General features: G+C 35.7%; 1 protein-coding gene across 3 annotated transcripts in view; it reads right to left on the reverse strand.

The window, feature by feature from the left end:
- Positions 1 to 6,311: 6,311 nt before the first annotated feature.
- Positions 6,312 to 20,492, reverse strand: part of LOC140148432 (kelch repeat and BTB domain-containing protein 2-like) — a 29,957-nt gene continuing 15,776 nt past the window's right edge. The window contains exon 2 of one of the 3 annotated variants that reach the window (XM_072170370.1): positions 6,312 to 9,067. In XM_072170370.1, coding sequence (XP_072026471.1) covers positions 6,854 to 8,662 — 1,809 coding nt within the window. In that variant the 5' untranslated portion in view covers positions 8,663 to 9,067 and the 3' untranslated portion in view covers positions 6,312 to 6,853. Of the gene's footprint in view, positions 9,068 to 17,752; positions 20,232 to 20,492 lie in introns of those variants that run through there. The other 2 variants (XM_072170369.1, XR_011858487.1) reach the window with 2 other exon arrangements.

The raw sequence follows: 20,492 nt of genomic DNA on the forward strand, positions 1-20,492 counted from the left end.
TAATATCAAATAATTTTTGATTTTTTTAAATTCACGATACAATACAAATTTGATGGCTTTACCTCCCAGCTACACATACCTTATGTATCAAAGAAAATGACTCGCACATGCACAAAGTGTTTATGGGTATGCATGCGCATACACATGTTCATTTTTGATCAAATTCAGAACTGTGTCTGTAAATTTGTCCCTCAACATAGCATTAGATTTATTTCAAAAAAATAAGTATTATTTGATATCATCAGGACATTCCTTATATTCAGAATGCAATTTGGTATGTCTGATATGCTCTCAGGTCCCACAAAAATACTGTGCAAAAGTTGCTATCCAATTAAAAACAAAATATCGCTTTAAATTCCAAGAGGAAGCATGGCTTCATTTGAAAACTGCCAGGGTAAAGTAGCATTAATCAAGATTGCAGTGAATCACCGATCTAGTGAAAATCGGCACAGCTGGTTCCCAACATATCACAGCCTCATCAAAAACAACTTCAAAGCTTTCCAACCAACTTGTAATTCCAAACCACATGCAGAGCTTTGCCCAAACTGGGCAGATTGCGTGGCTGGTTGAACAAATTCATCAGGATCGGTAGAATAAAGTCAATCAAAAGGTTCTTATTTCTGATCCAATAAATTGCACTTACTGTGTATATTTGGATAACCAACTCTGTTGTATCTTTCTCAACACTGAATGAAGATTGCTACTGTGAACTGGTCATCCAATCACCTATTGATTTCTTGGTGATTGATTTGGTATTGCCAGTTGATTTTTTTCCTGTTGGATGTTTTGATGGATTTTTTGACACAGGAAGTAGCAGTTCATCAAAAATGTGAGAAAGTTGATATTGACCTTCATCTCTGTTCATAGTGGTGCCCCTTCTCTTCCTTATCTCTATAGCCTCCTTGACCCAACATATATATCTGTCTTGCTCTGTGCCTATGACCTCTGCCTCCCCCCAACATGCCCAACAATGACATGGTTCCTTCTGGATCAGAAATAAGAACCTTTTGATTGAGATTGCATGGCTGATTTTATGTGTTCTATACATGTACATACACTTAAACTAAACATAGAAAACTGTCTAAACCTCTAAAGAAAAGAGTAACATTAGGCAAAAAATAGTGTCTCAAAGTTTGTGACAATTCTAAAATCTAATGGGGAAGGAATGCTGTGTTCCCCTTTTTTAATATATTATTTTGTCTCTATCTCAAAGTAAGTCAAAATAAGATTGAGACATTTGAAATACACATACACACAGCGTTCGAAATAGTGCCGGTCAGCCGGCCATTGGCCTGTAACTTTTTGGCCTGGCCAGTAACTTTTCTGACTGGCATCTAGTTGCCGGCCGGTAACTTTTTAAAGTCAAGCCCGGCTGGCATGTAACTTTTGAGGCATATTTCGAACACTGATACACAAAATGAAATACTTCCACAAACTCATAGTGTTGATGGCTCAAACCAAAAATTATAGACACGACAAAAATAAACAGGCATAGCAGCTTTGAGACATAAATTTTGAGGGCCTTAACTTGACAATAATATCACCAGTACACATTAAGGCAGTACAATATTAGCAAAAATGTGACCCAATCTGATCCACTCAGGCCAAAGTCGGAAATTTTGAAAATTGAGTTACAACCATTAATACTAACTTGCTCAGTCCATACACTTACACATGTTGAATCCCCAGGTCTCTTGAATTACAATTGGTTGCAAAGTTATGAACCTTTACCATTTTTTTATGATTTTTATTTTTTTTTCTCCTCACTTTTTTCCTATATCTCAGTTTTATTATAACCGCCTTTAGCCTGATTGGATCAGATCTGGTCACAAATAAACTTGTGGTTAGGATTTACCTAAAAAGATAGCAATTCATAAATATATATCCTCTCTATGACAACAAATTTTTACTAATTTGAACACTTATGAAGTTACACAAAAAACCCTTGGGTGCTGTGCAATAATTCCTGGGTCGGGTAAATGAGGGAGGGGGCAAAGATTTTTTACCCAGCCAAGAAGGGGGGCGGGCATTAAATTTTTGGCAAGCCAATGGGAAGGGAGGCAATTTTTGGAACACATTTATGGAGCACATTTTAAATAACACTCTAAAAAGGAAAACAGTACAGACACGTTCAAATACGCACAATTTCCTGCTCGCTATGCGCGCATCACATATCTAGACCATTTAGAGTTTGCAAATTGGGAACCAAAAATTTGGCCTGTGCAAAGGGAAGGGAGTCAGAGAATTTATGGCAGGCTGACAGAGGCTGGCAAATAATTTTTGGCAGGCTGATAGGGGGCAAGCAATTTTTGGCCCACCATTTTGTACTTTACCCCCCCCCTCATAACTATTCCACAGCCCCTTAGCTAGACCAACAAATTGCTTGATTGTCCATGGATCCATCCAAGGGGTATTTTGAAATACTTTTTTAAAGGTCATAGCCAAAACATGTACATAATTATATACACCTAATTAGCTTTAAAAATTGCCCAAATAGGTGTGATTTGGGATATTTCTCTACTGTATCACTTCATGTTTGTTTTAAAACAGTTTAACTTATCAGAATGTTAAAAATTTTGAAAGGAAAAAAATGTAGAAATTCACAACATTAAGGTCAAAGTCTTTTGTACAGTATAAATGTCTAACCCTAATTTCCAGAATACTAGGACAATTGGATGAGGACAATCATATAAGTTTTGCCTTACTGTACAAATCACCAACTGTTATAACAGGAGCACTTACATTATGGTGGTATATAGCTCTGCATAAATTGAGCATTCATATCAAAATTGGCATTATTGGCTCTAAACAGAGCTAATATATATCTAACCTTAGAATATCTTTTGTCTGTACGTTGTGCTTTATCATGTTTATAAATCCTGCAGCATGCTAGTGCAATATAAAACAACTTTTATATTATGCAAGTTACAATGTAACATACAATTTCAGTTACTGACAATTCTCTTTTTCCTCGTGATTATTTCCACCAAGTTTAGTCAAATCACAGCAATTAACAATTTGACCACCAGATGACCTTTGAACTTGGGAGGACTTGGTTGTTTTTGGCGCCCTCTACGGAGGCGCGCCACAATATAGGCATGACTTTGTGAAAAGCTTCTAATTTCACTCTTGCTAGATTGACTTCACAATTGTTTTGCTAAAATTATGCCCAGCTCAGAAATAAAACCACAATTTGCTTGGATTTTATTTAATTATTGTTTTCTGATATGCACGGGATAAAATGGTGAGCGTATATTCTTTGTTTAAAATGCAAAATTAGGATTTATAAAAACACCAAATAAATCCTGACCTTTGTATGCATTCAACCAGTTTACTGTGTGCCTTAGAACCCGATAGACGGTGACATTTGACCATACACTAGGATCCACAACATGCTCATCTATCATGGGAACAGTTCTTAAACCCTAATACATTTGTACATTCATCCTTTGTACACAAACTCATACTCTGCAACTTGAGGTCAAATTTTGCACTATGATTATGTAATTGAGGTTATTGGACTATGCCATTGGGATGAGACTCTTGTGGTCCATAGTGATAAGATCAATTAACAAGGCTTTTGTTTGTTAATTACCATAGAATCTAGCTACTACCTCCATGATTGGATTAAGTAAATAACTAAATCCTGTTATCTACCCGGCCAGCAATGTTTGCTTATCTTAATTATTGTAACAAACTGTAGTATACTAAATAAGACAGAAAAGGCAAACAGACATAAATTTAGAGTTTTAAATTAGAGAGTTGACAGGAAGTTGTAAGAGTTAAATTGTTATGGATATGATTGGTGTAAGCGCCGAAAATGTTGAATGTCAGATCAAAGTCATCCGAGGTGAATTAAGTAATGTCAATCACAAATTGTTACAGGTCATTTGAGGTGGACTAAGTTTATATTTGGATTGTCAGAACACCTTCCCCAATCAAACACATTTCTCTTGCATTTGATCATCTTCTACTCTTCCCTAGAAAAATCATTATAATACCAAATCTACACACCATGGAATTCACCATATCACGTCCAAGTTCACATTGGGCGCCACATTCTTTTTTTAAAGGAATTTTTATTTGATATATCTCTAACACCAAGTTTGATCACTAGCAGATTCGTACTTTTGGAATGGCATCTATCTCACAAAACTTAAGCAAATTATCTCCTACACATTTACACATATATACTCAAAGAAGTTTTTGAGACTGCATAGTCTCTTTCAAAAACAGGAAAAATATATGAAAATGCAGATCAAAAATATCAAAATCACAAAACTTATAAAGCAAGGCTTGATGTTACCGTACTGACGTGAGTATAGTCCCACCTTCGAGTTATTTATTTTTTCGGCTTTGGAGTGTCCCAGGACTTAGACCTAAAAAAAAAAAAATTCAAGATGTTTTGTATTTTTAATATGAAAATTGATAATTTGTATTCATGTCATACTCTATTAATGATTTCAAAATGCATTCAAATTCAATGCATTTCAACTGGGTATATTTATGTATAAGTATAAAACTGGTTTACTTCCTCAATCATTTGATAATTTATTTACAGAATTGGAAAGTATTCACAAATATGATACGAGAAACAAGACTGATTACAGACTCGAAATACACAAAATTAAATCTGTATTAACTTTGGGACCGAAACTTTGGAACTCGTTCCCCCATGATATTAAAGCGGCTCGAAATTTAAATTCTTTTAAAAAGCGCTTGTCGTCTTTTCTCATGGAGAAAAATCTAAGCATATAATATATCTTTGTTGTAAATTATGTATCAGTATTTGGTACATGTATATAATTGGTTTAGGATTTGTTTGAACTATTTTTCTTATCACATCCGTAATTTTGACTTATTGATCAAATGATTTATTTTTGTGAGTTATTTTCCTACATTACCTTGCTTTTGTTGCTTGAGACATCTGTTTGTGTGTGTGTGTAAATGTATGTATCTGTATTTGAGTGTAATTCTTAATTTCTGTAATTCTAGTATTATATTAATTCGCCTAATATTTCTTTTAAGGTGGTGTAACGCTCAATTCAGGCTTTTGCCTTTTGTTACATCTCCGCCATCTTTTTTAAATTCTTTTTTGCCGTTTTGTTAAATTTACTTGCATGTATTTTGATATGATGGAAATAAATAAAATATGTATGTATGTAAAATATGTAAATCATTAATAGAGTATGACATGAATACAAATTATCAATTTTCATATTAAAAATACAAAACATCTTGATTTTTTTAAATTTTTTTTTTTAGGTCAACCATGAATGATCCTAGCATTTAGGTCTAGGTCCAGGGACACTACAAAACCGAAAAAAATAAAAACTTTAAAAAACTTTTTTTTAATTGAGTATAGTCCCACCCCCAATTTTGAAAAATGTTCACCCAAAAACGGGGTGGGACTATACTCACGTCAGTACGGTAATTGTTTTTCCTACTAAAACAATAACCAAAAGAAAATTTACACACCTGAATCAAAGTTCACACTACTAGCTTATATGTGGCAGGTGGTGGATGACATGATCGAGCCGGCAACTTGTGAAACCGCCTGGCCGTATGGCATTTTCAATATACTTGGTTAGTTTTGTGGGGTTCATTATCGAACCCCAACGGTTTTAGCTTGTATTTATATTATTTATTAACATAGGCCCATTTGTTTGTGATATTTCAAGCGTTTTAAAATTTCAAAATAATCCCATTCAATTACACGGTTGACAATGAAAATTTACTGAATTTAGAGAATGCAATGCGGCCACCACCTGATATGTGGGTGTTATTAAAATTAAAGCCATTGTTGCATTACCTGAGATCAATTTTACAAAGATTTTCTAACAAATATTCACCCATTTTTTCAAGCATATTTGATCCATTTTTATACATGCATAATGCATTCAGGCCAAGATTTTGGGTCAAATATAACACCAATTTGTGATGAAACCTGGGCTAAATAAAACTAAGTTGGTTTCCTGTATGCTGCCTGCATTTTGTTTTTGGGATAAACTTTAAAGCAGTTTGGTTTTTTCATTTGAGAAATCTAGATAAAATTATATTTTCAAGCAAAAATTACAACAGATTTTTTCTCATTGAATACATATTGCTTACAAGCAATATGGCATCACTAAATATCCCAAAATATCATAAAACTATCAATGAAGATGTATGTAAGATTTGAATATTGATAGTTTTATGTATATACATGTATTCTGCAAGTAATATGAGGCATTTTGTCATATCCTAACTCTAAACATAAAAAATGCATTTCACATTTATGTTTTCAGACAAACTACAGGAAACACACATTAACAATTATATTTATGAACACAAAGCCAAAATTATACATATGGTGTAGAATTATCATTTTTGCTTTGAAGTACAGTTAAAGTAGAATTGTTTGCAGAACATTATAATTTTCACACTTTTCATGCTCGACACAGCTACAGCTATTTTCCATTCACTTTTAGATGAATTGTTTTAAGTCTCTGAAGTTCCAAATTGCAATAACAATGGGCTTTGTGAAAATTTATAGATAGGTCAGTAACTTCAGAAGTTGTTAGTCAAGTGCTTTTCCACCCAATTGCATGATTTACATTCTAAATTCAGGTTGAAGCACCTAAATATCTTGCATTGGGCGCTTTATTTTTAATCCTTAGCTCCTGGGGAGCTAATTTGCAGCGTCTTGGCAATGACATATTTTGGCAACACTGACCCTACATTCATCTGCCAGAAATGCTTGTGGCAGAGATATGTCAAACTACAAGTAAAATCTTACCAAAAATGTCTGTGTGAAAGACACACAGTAGGAAACCTTACAGAGACATCTCACACACTGCTACCTACATCAACCTTATTTTGGTAGCTTTTGGTGGTCTCCCTTCACATGGGAGTCACACTTGCACGGCATTTCCATCATCCCTAATTTGCGTTTGTCAAATGTAAATTCTTCTGAATTCCAATGTCTCAGTTCTCTTTGGATATTTTTATGAATGTCATCATCTTCTACTGCCTCAGCAACAACTATTGTAGGACTATCACTGTCAAAGTCACTGATACACCTGTGTATTTGATCTGGTTCTTGATCTTCGCCCTTGGTGACTGAATAGCATACATTATTATGCACACTAAAATATGAATCTTCATCCAAATTTCCACTAACAGAAACATCTACCCATTTATTGTTTGCTTGTTTATAAAGTACAACTTTGAAAACCATCATTTTGGTATCGCCAACTTGATGATTGGGGCATTCTACTTCTTCTTCACCATTGATCAATATACATGTATCTCCATCGATGGGAGATGCAGATGTTGGGTAAAGAGACATGTTATCTGCAGCAAGTTCCCATGTTTTGCTGGGTATATGATACCTTTCAATCATGCTTTTTTCTGTAATAAGATTCCAAGTTGAACCAATTACATATATATAGTCATCCAAGTGAAATATGATCGGTTTGTACAATACTTTGGGCATTGGAGGAAGCAAAATCCATTCATTCTTCTCGGAATTGTACCTGAAGAAATTGTTTTCAGCAATCCACTTCATATGGTTTACTTCCTTTACAGGAGGATCATCATCATCAAAATACACATCACTCGCGCCACCAGCAGCATATAGATGACCTTGCTCACAAACCAATAAGTCAATACCATTTTCGGGTTCATCTGATTCCAAGTAAAGAATTCTATTAGGAATATCAGCAAATTTAGTAAGTTTGTAACATGCTCTTTCAGTACTGCATGCTACAGAGAAGCCTGGCTGATCATCGTCATCTACATATAAGTTGTTGGCTGTAATAGTATTTCTAGTACCAAACAAATCTAGATGATTCTTGATTAATGATGCAGTTTCCTTGGCAACACTTAATTTGACAACCTCATCCACCATTTCCTTACACTCTGGTATGGCCATTAACTCATCACCAAGGATATGCTGGAGTCTGTCAACTGGCACCAAACCAAGACGTATCTTCTTCAGGAGATCAACAGCATGGGCCTTACGCTGCTCCCAATCATACTTCAGCCACACCACTGTTCCTTGCAGAATCTGTTCCTCTGCCAGGACATCTGTCTCTATTTCTTCATCACTTAAGATTTCCATCATGACACTTGCAGAGGAAATCTCCAAAAAGTCCTTTGATTTAACACAATTCAGGAAGTTCTGGATAACATGGCTTCTGTACATTTGTGCAACATCTGAAAGACTGTTATAGTTGCTAGAAATTGACCAGATCTCAAAACAGTCTTCTATTGTAAGCAAATCTTTGACATCTTTCAGGTACTCAGCACATAACTCTATAGCTTTCGTCAAAACCATGTAACAAGCCATTTTGAAAATACCTAGCACTGTTCTTACTGAGAGAGTGAAGTGCCCTGTATAAGCAAATTCCAAGATTTGGGCAAAGCTTTCTTTAGTTCCAGGAACATTTACTTCACTCATTGTACTCTCTTGAAACCCTGATGAGAACATTCCTTGAAAGTAGTCACTTGCACAGGTTAGAACTGCTTTATGAGCAGGAAATTTTTGGTGTCCAACAATGATGGTGACATCACAGAAGGCAGCCTGTTGCCTTAACTGGTTAAGTCCTGATGAGAGATGAGACAAGTGGGATGGGTCTCCCATTTGTTTTACACAATGACCTTGCTCCATTCTTGCCATCTTATTATCAGCGAAGACACATGCAAGAAATTATCAAATAAAAATATGGCAAAGAAAGATCACAATGTAGAATGTATGTCATCTACATGTACATTAGCTTACATTTATATGCAACAATACATGAATGTACTTGAATAGGTATGTGTAGTTGTACTAATCACTTTTCTTACGATGATTTTGTTTCAACTACTTCAATGTTCTGCTCTGGTGGAATAATTTCAAAGGCCTTTTCTTTTTGTTAGATGTAGTGGTTTTACACGGCAGTTTAACGTTATCTGTGTTTAGTTCATCTAATAAGCCTGCATCTGTGTCTTCTTCATCTGAACTATCTTCTTTTGATGAGGAGAGTGAATCTTCTGTTTCACTTTCTGATGAGCTATCACTTTGTTCTTGGATGGCAATATTCTGTAAACAAATAGAGAGAAAAGTACAAAATTAGTTAAATGATAGTTTCATGGTCAAAATACTCACGCATATCAAAATGTGTACTCATAACATTGGCGGCACCAGGGGAAAATCATTTGTATTTGATTAATATTGATATATTTTATAGTACAGAGAAGTTTATCCAATGATGGAGACCAACAGACCATATTATTTCATTCAAGATACACCTTTAGGTTGCTATATTAATTATAACTTCAGAATGTGTTTGCCTTGTAATAAGTCTGATGGAATGACCCCAGTGTTCGAAATATGCCTCAAAAAGTTACAGGCCAGCCAGGCTTGACCTTAAAAAGTTATCGGCCAGCTGGGCCGGCAACTAGATGCCAGTCAGAAAAGTTACCAGCCAGGCCAAAAAGTTACAGGCCAATGGCCGGCTGACCGGCCCTATTTCGAACGCTGAATGACCCGCCTTACATTTACATGTAGCAGAGGTTCTTGTTTGCAAAGGGGTATCTTGTTCCCATACAACCTTGTGGACCATTGTTTTGTTGCACAGTTACAAAATTGGTAAATAACAATTGGAGACATGTGAGTAGATGGCTCAAAGTTCTTTATATACTTTAATCAGGGTCTGTGCTTTAATACTCGCAAACTTATAAACCTGCATGTTTTGAAAATATATGAAAATAGACCTGTTGTTAATAGCAGTTGTCAGTGAGTTGTGTGAAACTCATATCAAAGCAATTGAAAGTATAAAGGTTCTAAGCTTAACTTCAAAGTTAAGGAAATACTCGACATGATTTTTCTCATTGTTTATGAGTTTTTTGTATCATATTTTTCTCAATATCATCCTGGTGTTTTTGGAGTTTGTTTGAGCCCAGTGATATGTGTGGTGTGAATTAGGTATGCGAGTGTGTGTGTGAGTATATATTGTGCAGGTGTGAGTGGCTGTTTTCTGTGGTGGTTGGGTGTTGTATGGGTTCAGAGATGAAGGGACCATGTGTGCTGGCATGCCGTTGTGTGTGCATTGGGTACCGGGTGCGTGCGCTCATGCACCCTTCACCTGTGTACCCCTTTTCCACCCACACTGACTCCCGGAGCCGATTCACACCTGCATGCTGATGTTTTAATATGTGGCAATATCCATTTTTGCTTTATATGTGCAATATTTTTTCATCTTTTATCTTGCATTATTTGAATTTAAATTTGTTGTTTATATATTTTGTATTTGTAATTTAGTAATATTTTGATGTCTTTGAATTTTGTAAAAATTGCTCAATTTGGCCTTAGGGCCACGATGCTTTTTCTAATAAAATGAAATGAAATGAAAAATGAAATGAAATTTGACGCTCTAAGTGTATGTATTTCTGATGAAACAGTGAGAAAACAATCCATTTGTGTTACCAAAATGGGAATTGTGGGTACATATACACCAAGAACCGGAAGTTCAGAATGGATATGTTATAAATATATACTCTACTTCCTCACTACCATTCGTGGATTTGATAGCTCAGTAGGATAAAATACACCTTTTAACAAATTTTGTTTTCTTCCTTTTTTATTAGTCCTCAAAAAGAAACAATGTCAAAATAAAACCTTTAAAACAAATTGTCCATATTTCACATAACGTTTTCAACTAAAAAAAAAGCCAAACAACTGCAGACCCCTAACAGAGTTTTTAATATTCTTCAACTTTTTTTAGCTAAAGTAACAAGTTTCTAAAAGAATTAACAAATTAACAAATATTTTGGGGTTTATAACAACAATTTAATTATAATGATGCACCATCTACTGAGCACTTAACTTATTCTCATTCATGACAAGAGCCCATGACATTTTAGATCAAAAAGTTCTCAATGCAAAATTCCAAGAAAAACTTGCTTGTTTTCCATCCAATTTCAGCAATCCAATCTGTTGCCTTTCAGAATGGTGAATGCCAATTGATCCTTTGGGCATGCTGGATGGTATGATGTCATCGGAAGAGGATGATGCTCTCTGGATTAATTGGTCATAAATGTGACTAAGTTGGAATGCTCCCTCATCACCGTTCATGAGACTCTCCTTCTGCATATTAAACCAGAGGGTGTTACTATCTTCCAATGACATCATACCATCCAACAAATATCAATTGGTATTCACCATTGAGAAATGCATCAGATTGGATTGCCGAATTGTCCAGAAAATAAGTGAGTTTTTTTTTGGAATTTTTCTATGAAAAGTATTTAATCTAACTTCGGAATTCTTGATGATATCTCTTGAATAACCTAATACATGTACATTCTTTTCCTAACTTAAGCAAATGTCAGATCTTACAAGTTACATCTTCCAGAACCCCCCTCCCACTCCTTCAAATCTTTTTCGCAATCAAATTTGGAATCACATATTGCAAACATTTCTACAACTTTCTACACAGCTAAATACCAGGGATCTTCTATATGATCCACTGGACATCCCTTTCATTTGTGCTGCAGTGCCAAAGCCACCTGTGACAGAACAAAAATATGTTGGGACCCACCCCAATCAATCAAACTGATGATTTACTGCAAACAGATTAACACAACACGAGTCGAGAGGCATGGGGTTTGGATTAAAAATGTTAAAAAACTTGAGCTTTGCCCCCACACAGGTAAAACAAAAAATCCTGAAAACACATTTAGGGAATGGGTTATCAATGTTTGCACAATATTTTTCTGGGCCCTGAGAGCACATCAGACATATCAAATTGCATTCTGCATACTAGGAATGTCCTTTTAATATCAAATAATTTTTTTAATTTGCGATATAATACAAATTTTATTGCAAACAAATTATTAAAACTTGATATTTTTGTATATTTTAAATATTTAACAGTCCTTTAAGGGAAGGGGTATGAACGTTTGGACAGTATTTATTGTGGGACATTAGAGACATCAGACATATCGAATTGCATTCTGAATACGAAGAATGTCCTTCTGATATCAAATAATTTTGATTTTTTGAAATTCGCAATGTAATACACATTTTATGGCAAATAATTAAAAATTGATATTTTTGGTATTTAACAGTACTTGAAGTAAACTTTATAAATCTGATGATTTATACTTAAAGTGTATGAAGTTGGGATGAAAAGCCGACTGATCAATTGAAAATTTTGACCTTTCGTATTGAAGATTTTCCCAAAACACAAAAAAAAATAGGTCTTTTTGGGAAAAAAATCCATATCTTCAATATTAAAGTTTAACACAGTGCAACAAGTTAAAAAAGGTCAAAATTTTCAATTGATCGTCGGTTTTTCCTCCCAGCTACATACACTTTAAGAATATATCATTAGATTTATAAAATTTATTTCGAGGACTGTTATATATCAAAAATTTGAAAAATATCAAATTTTAATAATTTGTCATAAAATTTGTATTATATCGTGAATTTCAAAAAATGAAAATTATTTGATATCAGAAAGACATGCTTCAGTATTCAGAATGCAATTCGACACGCCTGAGGTGCTCTCATGTCCCACAAAAAATACTGTCGAAACGTCATAAACGCTCATTCTAAATCCCTTAAAAGTAAACTTGATAAATCTAATGAAATGTACTTAAAGTATATATTGTAGGGATGTAAAGCCATCCATCATTTGAAAAAGACCTAAAATTGCTAGATTTATAAAGTTTAAGGGCTGTTAAATATTAAAAAAATAAGAAATATCCAATTTTAATAATTTGCCATAAAATTTGTATTATATTACGAATTTAAAAACAAAATTGATATCACCAGGACATTCCTCATAATTATTTGGAATGCAATTTGGTGTGTCTAATGTGCTCTCAGGTCCTATAAAAATATTTTGCAAAGGTTGCTGTCCGATACGGGCAATCCCTTAAACAAAATATCTCTTTTAATTTCAAGTGCAAGCATGGCTTCGTTTGAAAACCATGCCAAGGTAAAGTACCGTTAATCATGATGAGGGCACGGTGGCTGTGAGGGCACGGTGGCTCAGTGGTTACGGCCTTGGACTCATAATCTGAGAGCTTGCTCGACGTATGCGTGGGTTCGATTCCCGTCCCACCACCGTGTTGCGCCCTTGGGCAAGGCGCTTTGCCTCGCTTGCCTCACCCCACCCAGGTGCAATGGGAAGCTGTTAGGGGTAGTCACAGTCGTTGTACTGATGGACCCTGCGCCACTTGTAGGCTGCAAACGTGGTTCCGACATATTCTAATGACGGCGGAATAAATGTAAAGCGCTTAGAGGCTGTTTACGGCATAAAGCGCTATATAAATGTCTACATTTAATGTCTACATTTATGATTGCATTGAACCACTCATCTTGTGATCTAGTTGTGGACCTTCTAGGACACACTGTATAACTGGTCCGATTGCATGGCTGATTTTATACATTTTATACACGTATATACACATTTTAAACAAAAACATAGAAAACTCTGTCTAAACCTCTAAATACTAGTAGTAACATTAGGCCAAAAATAGTGTCTCAAATCTTACAAAAGTGAACATTTTAAATTCCAATGCAGAATGCAGTTTGTCCCATATGTTATTTTGTCTGCAACTAAAAGTCGGTCAAAATAAGCTTGAGATGCTCATAAACATTTATATACATACCATACACATAATGAAATACTTCCAAGTGTTGATCATACAATTCTTTCAAGAAATTATACATACCACAAAACAAGCTGTAGTAGCTTTGATACATAAGTTTTGGGGGCCTTAAAGCCATGTTATAACATTTCCATGAAAATGGAAAATGTTAGCTTTTACAGAAAATGTTAGCTTTTACTGTCAGATATAACTCCTTTTAATTTTGAGTCGGACAACTGAGGTAAAGCAAAGAAAACTGAAATTTACTACCAGCGCAGATGTCACCAAAGCATGTAACTCCTTCGGTTGTGCTACTGCACGGGCCTTTGATGTGTGTGTACCACCCCGCACGCTGTGTAAGTACTGTGATGTGAACATCGTGTGCGCAAGTTCGACTAGTATTTCCACTGTAATAATAAAACGACGGTTCTGGCGTTTTATTCAAAATCGCAAATATTGACAAAACTAAAGCACCTAAAGTCTTGATCTTGCAGGGCATGTTAGTTTAATAAAGTATAATACAATCGTGTAAAAAACAGAATTTTGAAAAATATTGAGGGCGTCCTGACTCCTGCTCAGCCAATGTTATAATATGGCTTTAACTAGACAATAATATTAGTACACATTATGTGTTTTAAAACAGTAGAAGTGTGAAGAAACTGTTTAACAAACTTATTACCCTAAGACCGAGAAACCGAAGAAGCACAAAGACGCAAAAATTGCAATTCATGTTGGCAATCAAACAAGACAAAACTGCCTTCAAAAGTTAAAATATTAAAATATTTTAACTTTTGAAGGCAGTTGAGTGCTTTGACTTTTAAGGCACTACCTTGCAGAACTGACTGTACCTGAATAAATAACTTTAGCTATTGTCAATTGACATGAGAAATTTTTATACAACACATGATTCTGATTTATCTATTTATTTTGTAACCCTGCCCAATTGCCCCCAATGGGAGCGGTGGGTGGGAAAATCTTTTAGATGTTGTCTTGTTAGATTTCGATGCCCCAAAACCTGTGACATGCAGCGACTCTCATTGGTTCCTGGGTCAATCGCCACAACGCTGGCATGACAACGAATGACCTCTGACCCGGTAAGCAATTGGAATCGTCAATTTCTCAGCAAGGGCAAATTGAGTTTAACTTGTTACAATACAATAAATTAGGGGTTCATTCATAGGATTGAGGGCATGATCGTTGTTTATGCCCGAGGCGTGAGCCGAGGGCATAAATCAACAATCATGCCCGAAATCCTATGAATGCACCCCGTTCATACATACCCAACATTCTGAACATTGTTAGCAATCCAAAACAAATGAAAAAAATAAGGTTTACAAGTTTAAATAACATTTTCATACCGTTTTCCTTCAAAAATTGGGAGAAAATGAGTAGGCCTACTTGCAGGAAGCAGCTCGTGAGGTCAACGGCCGGGAGTCAACGCGTTCATCTCTTGCGCTCCGCGTGTGATGGGCGCGGTGACATGCGCGTGTATGCAACACTAGCAAATCGTGGATCGCGTTAATTGGGTTCCAACGCTGCGTGGCGCAGCTTGTTTATGCCTGCCTACTGGTCATAAACGGTATTTATGACCAGCAAAAAAGGGGGCAAATCCAATCAGAAACGTCGTTATATCGTGAGTATGTATGAACAGAATTTATTGTATTGTAACAAGTTAGCACATCATTAAACTTTATTTGGATGTCAACAATTTTGAAAGGGAAAATAATTCTAGAAAATTCCCAACATTAGGGTCATATTATTTTGTACAGTATAAACTTTTTTCCTGATTTTCCAGAATAGGGTCAGTCAGATGAGAACAATCAAACTATTATTTTGCCTAACTGCACATATCACCAAATGTTATTGGCCCATTGCACAGATCCGTCATCTTGCTATGCGCAAAATGTGCATTTCACACGCTTTACTAGCAATGCGCCAGAAGGTTTTTGCAAAGCGTACGCTGTAATTAAACTTATTAAAGCATGCTTTTGACAGGCGTATTATACACACAGCACACACTTTGCGGGTAGGACCACGTTTTGAGATGACTGTGCGATCAGCAAATAACAAGGGCACTTAAATATACAGTATGGTGCTAAGCCGTGCCTGAATTAAGCATTCACAGGTAAAAATTTATAATATTTGCTCTAAACAGAGCTGTAACATCTAACCTTAAACTATCTCAGTTTTGTCTGTATGTTGTGCTTTATCATGTTTATAAATACTGCAGCATACTTGTGCAATTTAAAACCACTTTTGTATTGTGCAAGTTAACATCAGTCACTGACAATTCTCTTCATCCCAAGGCATAATTAGCCAGAGGGGTATCCAGGTGTCATTTGGACGCCCTGTTTTCAATTTGGACACCCTAAAATTCTGATTTTTATAATGGAGTGAATAGGAAGTGGACACCCTGATTTTGTAGAATAAGGTATTGTTGACCATTTTGAACACCCTAAAGACACCCCTCTGGCTAATGCCTTGCTTCATCCTCCTGTTTATTTCCACCAAGTTAAGTCAAATCGTAGCAATTAACAATTTGATGACTTTTGAAGTTGGAGCACTTGGTTGTTTTCTAACATATCTCCAACACCAAGTTTGAGTTCACTCTACTAGGAATTTCAATTGAATGAACACAGCTTTCAACAGCTATACACGACCCAACCACATATCGCATATTTTAAACTAAAACGCGAATGCACAAATTTGGATAAAATGCAATCTAATCATGAGTGTGTTGGCATGGTTGGATTCACTTCCATGTTACGCATGCAGTCGCACCTAAATTGTTCAGTAAGAGACTATGCAGTCTCAAAAATATCTGTTTGTATGAAATTGTATGTTATAATTTGGTTTAAGTTTTGTACATGTGACTACTAGTGAAAAAAAGTGTCACTACTACACTAGAAATTTCAATTGAATGAACACAGCCTGACATAGTGTGATTATTTTTTTTTGCATACACTGCGCAATGTACGCCAGCATGAATGCAGATCGTTAATATCGAAATGATAATACTTATAAAGCAAAGCTTTGTTATTTTTCATATTTCTATAACCTGAAGAAAGTTTACACACCTGAAAGTTCACACTACATGCAGTACTAGCACCAGTAAGAACATTATTATGAGTGTTAATTTACAGCCCTTGTTGCATTTTAAACAGTTATCCATTTTACAAGATTTCCTTAGGCCCCCCCAAAAAAAGGTTCGTCTCAAAGCTGGCGCGCATTTGTAAAATCGCGCGATTCAAAAAAAAAAAAAAGAAATGCGGAAATTTTTTTTATTTCAAAACTTTTTTTTTTTTTTCCCGAAAAATTCGGCGAAAATCAGATTTTTTTTCTCAAAATAAAAATATCAAAAAACATCGAACATCGCACAGTGCATCTCCTGGATCAAGAATTTAAAACAGCCTAACTAAAAAGTCACCTACGATGACACTGTTGTAGTCTGAACGACACACCTGCATGCGTATTTAAATCATACTATTTTTAAGACCGATCCTACAATAAAAATCTTAATTGTACACCATGTACTCGAGTACTCGCTGAATATTCATCAACATTTTTAATGTTGTCATTTTACGTCTTGAGGCAATATGAATGACTATGACGCACGATGACGTTTGTTTAATTTAAATATTAAATACATGGCGAGTATCAATCCTCCCACCCGAAGTCATCATGGATTCAGCGGCAGCATCATCCGAGTTTGTGATCTTGAAAATCAAATTATCCGGGAAAAATAAAGAGAAAGGATGGTTTTTACACAAAACCAAAACTACGAACACACTAAAAGATGTTGCTTTAGAAATACTTAACGGCGAGAATCCATGTGCTCCGATAGCTTGTGTGTTGGAAATGATGGGTATAGACAACACTGGCACTGCTGAATTCGACAGCCACCACACTAATTTTCAATTTTGACACACCATAAAAATATCAAGTTGGAAAAAAAAAAAAATCGCATTTCGCATTTGTTTTCAGATCACTCGTCAGCTTTGAGACAAACCTTTTTTTTTTTTTGCCTTACAAATATTAACCCATTTTCCTAGCAAATGTCCTTCCCAATTAAGTACCGGAAGTATTGAGTCACATGCTTTTCCACCCAATTGGGTTATTTATAGTGCCGACGACAGCACTATGTTCTAAATTCAGGTAAAAGCACCCAAATATCTAGTATTGGGCTTTTTTTTTTAAATCCTAAAAATTGGGCTACTTGGGAGTCATTCACCGTGGTCTGGTGAGTTAATTCGCAGCGTCTTGGCAATGAAATTTTTGGGTAACACCGACCCTACATTGTTTCACCCCACCCCCAGAAATACTTGCGGCAAGTAACTACAAGTAAAATCTGACCAAAAATTTCTGTGTGAAAGACAATAGGAAACCTTCAGAGAAATCTCACATACTGCTATCTACATCAACATTATTTTGGTTTTTTTCCTTCACATGGGAGTCACACTTGCATGGTATTTCCATCATCCCTAGTTTGCGTTTGTCAAATGTAAATTCAACTGAATATTGGTCTCTTTTATCTCTTTTGTGGCCCAGTTCCCTTTGGATATTCTTATAAATGTCATTTTCTACATGTACTGCCTCGGCAATGTCTATTGCCGGACTATCACTGTCAAAGTCACAGATACACCTGCGGATTTGATCTGGTTTTTGATCTTTGCCTTCGTTGATTATATAGCATACATTATTATGCACACTAAAAGATGAATCTCTATCCATATTTCCATTGACAGAAACATCTAACCATTTATTGTTTGCTGGCTTATAAATACCAACTTTGAAAACTGGCACCGTATCAAACACTTGATGATTGGGGTCTTCTACTTCGTCGTAACCACTGATCAATATACATGTGCATGTATCTCCATTTATGGCAGCTGCATAGGAGGCATAAAGTGACAAGTTATCTACAGTAAGTTCCCATGTGTTGCTGGGTATATGATACCTTTCAATCATGCTTGTGTCAATTACATATATATAGTCATCCAAGTCATACATGATTGGGTAGAACAATACTTTGGGCATTGGAGGAAGCAAAATCCATTCATTTTTCTCAGAATTGTACCTGAAGAAATTGTTTTCAGCAACCCACTTCCGGTGGTGTTCTTCTTCTTCAGGAGTATCATCATCAATAATATACGTATTACTTGAGCCACCGGCAGCATATAGATGACCTTCATCACATACCAGTAAGGCAATACCACTAAATCTGTCAGTTGATTCCAAATAAGGAATTTTATTAGGAATATCAGCAAACTTAGTAAGTTTGTAACATGCTCTTTCAGTACTGCATGCTACAGAGAAGAATGCCGGATCTTCGTCATCTACATATAATTCAGCTGCAATAGTATTTCTAGTACCAAACAAATCTAGATGATTCTTGATTAATGATGCAGTATCCTTGGCAACACTCAACTTGACAACCTCCTCCACCATTTCCTTACAATCTGGCATGGCCATTAACTCATCACCAAGGATATGCTGGAGTCTGTCAACTGGCACCAAACCAAGGCGTATCTTCTTCAGAAGATCAACAGCATGGGCCTTACGCTGCTCCCAATCATATTTCAGCCACATGACTGTTCCTTGCAGAATCTGTTCCTCTGTAAGGGCATCTGTCTCTATTTCTTCATCACTTAAGATCTCCATCATGGCACTTGCAGAGGAATTCTCCAGAAAGTCCTTTGATTTAACAAAATTCAGAAAGTTCTGGATAACATGGCTTTTGTACATTTGTGCAACATCTGAAAGACTGTTATGATTGATAGTAATTGACCAGATCTCAAAACAGTCTTCTATTGTAAGCAAATCTTTGATATCTTTCAGGTACTCTGCACATAACTCTATAGCTTTTGTCAAAACCATGTAACAAGCCATTTTGAGAATACCTATGACTGTTCTTACTGAGAGATTGAAGTGCCCTGTATAAGCAAAGTCCAAGATTTGGGCAAAGCTTTCTTCAGTTCCAGGAACATTTACTTCACTCTTTGTACTCTCTTGAAACCCTGATGAGAACATTCCTTGAAAGTAGTCACTTGCACAGCTTAGAACTGCTTTGTGAGCAGGAAATCTTTGGTGTCCAACAATGATGGTGACATCACAGAAGGCAGCCTGATGCCTTAACTGGTTAAGTCCCGATGAGAGATAAGACAAGTGGGATGGGTCTCCCATTTGTTTTACACACTGGTCTTTTACTATTCTTGCCATCTTATTATCAGCAAAGACCCATGCAAGAAATCATTAAATAAAAATAAAGTGGCAATGAACAAAGATCACAATGTGGAATGTATGTCATCTACATGTACATTACATTGTAGCTTACATTTCTATATGCAACAATACATAAATGTACTTGAATAGGTATGTAGTTGTACTGATCACTTTTCTTCACTGTTCTGCTCTGCTAGAATAAGTTCAATCACAGGTCTTTTCTTTTTGTTAGATGTAGTGGTTTTACACGGCAGTTTGATGTTATCTGTGTTTAGTTCATCTAATAAGCCTGCATCTGTGTCTTCTTCATCTGATCATCTTTTGACGAGGAGAGCGAATCTTTCACTTCCTAATGAGCTATCACTTTGTTCTTGGATGGCAATATTCTGTGAAATAGAGAGAAAAGTACAAAATTAGTTAAATGATAGTTTTATGGTCAAAATACTCACTCATATCAAACATTGGAGACACCAGGGAAAATCATTTGTATTTGATTATTATTGATATATGTGACATGATCAAGAGGAAGGAGTCGCACGTCGCTAATATTGTTTTTGAGATATTGGCAAAAACAGCGTTCAAATTCTTTTGTTTTATATTGTTTTCACCCATTGATAAATAGCTCATAACTCGGTAATCAGATGTCC

The sequence above is a fragment of the Amphiura filiformis genome, chromosome 3, assembly GCF_039555335.1.
Source record: "Amphiura filiformis chromosome 3, Afil_fr2py, whole genome shotgun sequence".
NCBI lineage: Eukaryota > Metazoa > Echinodermata > Ophiuroidea > Amphilepidida > Amphiuridae > Amphiura > Amphiura filiformis.